Source organism: Elephantulus edwardii, unplaced genomic scaffold (genome assembly GCF_000299155.1).
Source record: "Elephantulus edwardii isolate Elephantulus edwardi_28Jun2011 unplaced genomic scaffold, EleEdw1.0 scaffold00748, whole genome shotgun sequence".
Classification (NCBI taxonomy): Eukaryota; Metazoa; Chordata; class Mammalia; order Macroscelidea; family Macroscelididae; genus Elephantulus; species Elephantulus edwardii.
The window spans coordinates 14,746-22,203 of NW_006400498.1; the positions used below are offsets into that span (position 1 = coordinate 14,746).

The window sequence follows — 7,458 nt, forward strand, 5'->3', positions numbered from 1 at the left end:
TTTGGACATGTTGCCAGGAGGGACGGGTCCTTGGAGAGGGACATCATGCTTGGGAGGGTGGAGGGACAGCGCAGGAGGGGAAGACCCTCTATTAGATGGATTGATTCGGTGACTGGGGTAATCGGGATGGGTGTGTCGGAGGCGGTGCGGTTGGCGCAGGATAGGGCAGGGTTTAGAGCTGTTGTGCGGTGAGTCGGAAACGACTCGATGGTACATAACAACAACAACAACAAGCAACGTGCCCAAAGTATGTGAAATGAAGCCTCATCATTGTGGTCAAGAATGAAAAGCAGAAGAAAATAATGTTGCATTCATAGTCAGACAGTCAATTTCAAGTTCTATTCTGAAGTACAATGTTGTGAATGAGAGAATATCATCCATAAACATACAAACAACCCGGTCAATAGGCTATTATTCAAATATACTTTCCTACAGCTGGCCAAAGAGAAATGGAAAATGTTACCAAATTTTGCAGTCCTAAATAGACCAATCATGCAATCAGGCTGTAATAATGATAACTGGGATGAAAAATGAGAAGCATTGAAGAAGGGATAATAGTTGGAAAACATCAGCTTGGTTACAGAAATAAGGACGAACAAAGAATGAGCAAATTTTGTATTTATACTGATTTACAATGACAGTATAATTTTCCACTGCAACTCCTCTTTTAGAAGACCTGTTAATATAACCATGAGTCAAATATATGCAACAACTACTACACCCAAAATGAAGTTATTGAGGATTTCTACCAATTTTGCAGTCTGAAATTGATTGAAAATGTAATCAAGATTCATAAATTTAAAAACTAGTGACTAGGATGCAAAAGCTAGATGCAAAGAAGAGCTGGTAGGCAAAAATTATAGACTTGGTGACAGAAATAAGGTTGGTTGAGCTCTGGTGGCCTAGTGGCAAGAAGGTGTACTGCAATCCCAGAGGTGCATGGTTCAAATCCACCAGATGCTTTGCTGGAGAAGGAGGAACAATCTCCTCCTGTACCAGTCAGATCTGGTTTGACGGTACACACACACAAAATAATAAAACTAAAAAAAAAAAAAGAAAAGAAATAAGGTTGGACAAAGAATTATTATATTCTATTCAGATAATGTTTTATTCATTGTAAATATTTAAAAAAAAACAAAACAACAACACAGAGATGATACACACAAGTCTTACCTGATGGACTACACAGGAATTAGATTGACAACATGTGTGGAATGAATCATTGGAGAAACTTAATGGTAGCAGTCAAAGTAGGGTAGAGACTGGCTGTGGATCAGAACGTGAATCACTCATGTGCAAGTTCAAACTGAAGCTCAGCATAATGGAATTAAGAGCACAAAAATAAAAATAAGACCTTGAATCTATCCCACCAGAATTTCAACCTCACTTCAAAAATAGATTTGAGGCACTGGACACTAATAATTAAATATAGATATGGTGTAGAAAGATATCATGCATGAAAACAGCAAAAGAACCTTACAAAGACCGGGGAGAAAGATAAACAACAAAATGAATGTCAGAAGAGACTCAGAAAATGCACTACAACATTGAGAGGTCAAAACAAAGGGAAGAAATAGTAAAGTAAAAGAGATGAGCAGAAGATTTCAAAGGACAATTTGAGCAAACCAAACAAGTTATTCTAATGGAAAGTACAAGGAACTGGAGTAAGAAAATTTAAGAAAGCAAAAATTCACGTGGCATTCCTTAAGTTCAAAAATGGAAAAACAAATTCAAACCTTGAGTTGCAATCCTGAGGGAGGATACGGGCAAAATCTTGGATAATGCGTGATGTATCAAAATAAGATGGAGTCACTGTAATATAAAGATTTGGCTGACACAGAACCATGTTAGGAAGTAGCTTATGATCATGAACCTGTTATAATGAAAAAAACATTCAAGCTGCACATTCAAGTTATTGTCAAAAAAAGGCCCTTGAAATTGATGGAATACAGATGCAGCCCTGGACATGTTCACCAATCTGTGCCAAGAAATTTGGATGACAGCTACCTGGTCAACTAAATAGAAGAAAACCCTATTTACCCCAATTTCCAAAGAATCCAACAGAATGCAAATTTGGATGACAGCTACCTGGTCAACTAAATAGAAGAAAACCCTATTTACCCCAATTTCCAAAGAATCCAACAGAATGCAAATAATCAATGTCATCATAATCTATAAGTAAAGACTTGTTAAAGAGTATTTCTTTTATTTAATTTAGTTTGTTTCTTTTTCATTTCAATGAACAGCTACAGAGATTTTGGAATTCCATTTATTCATTGTTGCACCCTCCTCGCTGCACAAACCCCTCCCCCCTCCCCCCCACACTAAAGAGTATTTTTAAAATGCTAAAATAGTAACTCAACAGAGAACTTCCAGAAATGTAAGTTAGATTCAGAAGAGGTACTGGCATGAGGGATATAATTGTTAACAATAACAGTCCATGACAATGAGTTAGATTTCCCAAACCAAGAGCTCACTTCTGACTAGGTGTTCCTGTACTTCTTCTCTCATGGCTGTGCTTTAATAAGAAAAAAAAAAAGCACTAGGTAAAAAGTCCCTGATTATCCACAATGCATCTGGATTATGCAGACTGAGTTTATGACTGAACCTCTCAAATTATTAGATCAAGACCTTGGTAGCAGCAGTCAAGAAATCAAAAGACATTTTGCATTGGGAAATTTTGCTGACAAGGATTTCGCCAAAGTGTTAAAGAGCAAGAATGTCAGTTTACAAAACAATAATGAGATTAGAATAGCAAAATTTAGCAGAACAGCAAACATCAAATGCTGGCAAGTTTGTGGAGAGACTGGAACTTTTATTCATTTTGGTGAGAGTATAAAATGGTGTAACCACTATAGAAGTCTGTATGGCACTTTCTCAAAAAGTTGCAAATAGAAATACCATTTGACCCAGCAACGCCACTACTGGGAGTTTACCCTAAAGAAACCATAACCGCCACCCAAGCAGATATATGCACACCCATGTTTATTGTGGCTTTGTTTGCAATAGCAAAGGGCTGGAAACAACCCAAGTGCCCATCAACAAATGAATGGATAGATAAGCTCTGCTATATTCACACAATGGAATACTATGCAGCATTGAAAAACAAAGAACTCATGAAATATTATACAAAATAGGTGACCCTGGAGGACATTATGCTGAGTGAAATATCTCAGTCCAAAAGGGACAAATACTGCATAGGGCCACTGCTGTAAAATGAGACTGATATCGGGGTTGAGGGAAGACTAAGAAGGAGGGGATGAAAGATTTTTACTGCATTGAAACAGATGAGGGAGAGAACTGTTTAAAAGGGATATATGATTGGGCATTATTGTCATGACAGGAGTCTGAAATGAAGGCTGCACAGTGGAGTGGACTTGGGGGGAGGAATTGCATAACAATGCAAGAGTGTTTTCTTTTACTTTTCTAGGAGAAGAGTGAATTGGGGGGGAAGGGATGGCCAGGGAGAAAAGTGCAACAATGAATAAATGAAAACCCTAAGTCTCTGTAAACTTTCACTAAAAGTAATAATAAAAAATATAATAAAAGTGAGTTTGCATTAAAAAAGAATGTCAGTTTAAAGTCTAAGGTGTATTTGATTCAAATCATGACTTTTTCATTTACTTGCAATGAGTCTGAAAACTGGACAGTGACTAATGGATGATGCAAAAGATGAACACATTCAATTACTGAGTGAAAAGCTGGGTAGAGTAGCAATCTCTAAGAGGCACCTAAGAAGAAAGGCCTGATGATATTCATTCTGTAAAATAACCATCAAAAATCCTGATGTACACAATAACACTCTCTTAAGACAGGTAGCAGTCATGAGTTCAAATGCACTCACTGGCACCTTGCGGTCAAACAAGTCCCGACAATCTATCATTGGAAAACACTTAAGAGTTAGAATGTTGAGAATATAAACTAATGACAATTTTGATCTACAAAATTGCCATTAATTCCTCAGAGGGGAAATAAAGAATACAAAGTAGTCAAGAAAAGACTTCTATCAGGGTCTGAAAATTCATGTTTGATATTCAATTTCTTTTCTTGGTTTTGGATGGGTCATGTTCTAGGCTGGGTTCACTAAAGAAGCAAAACCAATGATGATATATAGATATATATTTGTAGATATGTGTACACAGAGACACTTATTCCAAGAAAAACCTCATTTAGTTGTAGAAGATGGACTACCTCAGTTCAGAAATTTGTTCAAATTTAAGTTACTTTATCTATCATTCATTTAAACAATTTATTTAAGCAAAACAAGTTAGATGGATGACTATCACATTAAAGAATGAATATTTCTTTTCCTTTTTAAATTTGAATAGGTGATACAGTTAAGGTTATATACCAGTAAGACAAGCCATAATTCTCAGAAACTTAGCTTTGATGACGTGGTTGTATAACAATGTAGAGGTCTCAACTTGTGCTCTTCCATAATGTAATTGCAAGAGGATGACATCTCATACAACAATCCTCTCCATAATAATATCTTTTATGACAATAAAACCATCTTTTAGGTGAGATTTGGTATAACATGATTATCTTCATGATGATATTTGCAAGGAGTGGCCAATCAAATTAACTGTAGTTTCCATCAGGGTGTGGCTTATCCTATTTATATGGGCATTCTGACAAAGTGCCCTGGTTTGACTTACTCTGCACTGTACCTCTGCTTAGATTTCCTCTGCTCTCTGAGTACCAGGACTTGAGCAAGTAGTCGGCTGTTTGGTTGCCTATCTTAGATTCTGATGATTTTGAGTCTTATAAGTCAGTACCCTGAAAACTGGACTTTCCTCTTGGTTGATGAGTGCCTGAAGTTTCGTTAATCAAGCCTTCAGAACTCTGAACCTAGGACCAGACAGCACCTAGGAACCGTAAGTCATTATCCTATGTTTAATTTCCCTACAAATGCACATGTATAAACTAGGATGATTTTGCTTCTGTAGAAAACCAGCATAGCACAAGACTCTTTGATATTAACATGCTGACGAATTGAAAAATGATCAAAGCATATCTGCTCTTAATATTAAATGTATTCAAATTAATGACTAATGTATACTTTGTGTAAGAAGGAAAGAGGAAAAGCTAGAGTGATGGTGCAAGAGAGGATTGACCTTGAGATGGATTGACTCGGTGACTGGGGTAATGGCAGAAGGTGTGTCGGATGATAAGGTTGGATCAGACTAGAGCAGGATTCAGAGCTGTCGTTCATAGGGTTGCAAGTGACTCAATGACACATAAAAGTAGTCTTGATTTTAATTTCTTTTACACAATTGTGGTTTTTTAAAAATTGTTTTCCTTTATTGTCGTACATTTTCCTTGCTCAGACTTCACTTCCCTTTCCCCAGTCATCTTTGCAATGTTCCTCTTGTTCTTGACTGTTGTGATGTCTGTAGTACCTAATTATATATTCCTGTCAAACATTCTTCCCTTCACCTGCTCCAATGAAGTATTCATTATAGATCCACTCTTTTTCGATTCTCCCCACAGCCACTCCATATGAATCCTATTTTATAGTAGCAATATTATGCAGTCCTTTTGTAACTGATAATTTTAAAATTTTTCCAAGGAACTTTACAGCGCATCAGAATTACAATTCTTTCTGGGCAAAGGAAATAAGAGCTAGACTTCACCAAACCGAACCATTAAGTGCAATATAAGGAGGTGATAGACAGCAAGGTAAGTGTTCTGACTCTTCTGAGGACCTTTCAGAACTGTTGAAAAAGATAATGCCTATGAGGGGGCTGTAGTTTCATTTAACTGACTTTGGAAATGAGATTGAAGTCTGACAAGTCTTCATTTCCACCTTTTCAGAGCTCCTGGATAAACGAATCATCTGAAATTTCCCTTGGCTGAAATTCTGAGAGCACAATGACCTCCGCAGCCTCCCTGGAAAACCTGCAGACTGAAGTCAGCTGTCCCATCTGTTTGGATTACTTCAAAGACCCAGTGACCATCGAGTGTGGCCATAACTTGTGTGGCGATTGCATCCAGCAGTGCTGGGAAGGTCTCCAGGCCTTCTTCCCGTGTCCAGTCTGATTCCACCACTGTCATGAGAATCATTTCAGCAAGAACACCCAGCTAGTTTACATTGTGGAGAGTGCTAAAGAGCTACTACGAGGAAGCAAGAAGATTCAAAAGAAAGGGAATCCCTTGTGTGAGAAGCACAGCGAGGTGCTGACCCTCTTCTGTGACACAGATCTGGAGCTGCTGTGTGCTCAGTGCATTATAGCCTCCAATCACCAGGGTCATCGCCTGATGGACATTGAGCAAGCTGCAATTCACCACAGGAAGAAGCTCAAAAGCCACGTTGTGTATCTGTCGAAACAAATTGAAGATACTCAGTCTCGATTTCAAGAGCAAAAGGCCAGGTCACTTCAGTTGTTGAAAAAAGTGGAAAGGAAAAAACAAAATAAATTTGAATTTGAGTATTTTAAGCAGTTAGTGGTAAGGGAGAAAGAAGCGATGTTGAAGCATTTTCACAAGGAAGAAAAACAAGTTAAGGAAAAAATAACAAAAAACATAGCCTTAATTTCAGAACATGTATCCACCATGAATCAACTGCTATTTGGCATAACGGAAAAGATTATGCAGACAGACGCGGAGCTAATGAAAGTTATTGACAGCATCTACAGCAGGTATGAGGATCTAAAAGAACCAACTCTGTTTTCTCATGAAATACAGGAAAATTTTTGCCATTTTCCTCCACAACCCATTGTTCAGCAAACATTTATCAGCACATTTAAGGTTAACTTGAAGCTTGATCTTGACAGTGCTCACCCCAGTCTCATCTTATCTCAAGATTTAAAGACTCTGAAATATGGAAATGTCACAAGAAACTCATCGTACAATCACAAGAGGTCTTTTTCATACCCGACAGTTCTGAGTTCTCAAGGATTTGATGCTGGCAGACATTTCTGGCAGGTTGAAGTGACAGGCACAGATCAATGGGCCCTTGGTGTGTGTGAAGATTCCTTTGGCCATGAGGCTAGTCCATCAGCAAATGCAGTGTACAGATACTGGCAAATGGACCATTGCAGTGGTAAATTTGGTTCAGATGATATACACAAACTGATTGGTTTTTTTTTTTATTTTGAGACAGGAGAGCTTTCGTTTTATAATATGAAAACTAGATCTCTTGTTTATAGAATCACTGACACGTTTACAGAGAAAGCTTGGCCTTATTTCTCCACTGGAGCTTCTGCAAACACTCTTAGAATTTGTGAAATCCCAGAAGAATGCTGAATGAGTCTAAACTTGTATACTTCTTTCTGTATATTAGGGAAGAGTTTTAGTTGGCTCTTGAACTTTATCCTAGTTTCAAAATAATATCTTAAGAGTTATATTTTCAATGTAAATGGAAAGCAAAATACTTTATTGTTATTTCAAAGCTAATTATGACATTTGTAATGTATATTTTATAAGAATAACAAAGGAATAAACTACCAAATACTT

At 37.4% G+C, this 7,458-nt stretch overlaps 1 protein-coding gene across 1 annotated transcript; it reads left to right on the forward strand.

Annotated features, from left to right (window-relative positions):
• Positions 1-5,874: 5,874 nt before the first annotated feature.
• LOC102860646 (tripartite motif-containing protein 60-like) lies at positions 5,875-7,045 on the forward strand (the record flags this gene model as incomplete). The annotated part of the gene is made up of 2 exons (XM_006903420.1): positions 5,875-5,978; positions 6,072-7,045. Coding segments are annotated over exons 1-2 (1,078 nt in total), but the record flags the coding sequence as incomplete, so codon positions are not given.
• Positions 7,046-7,458: the final 413 nt, after the last annotated feature.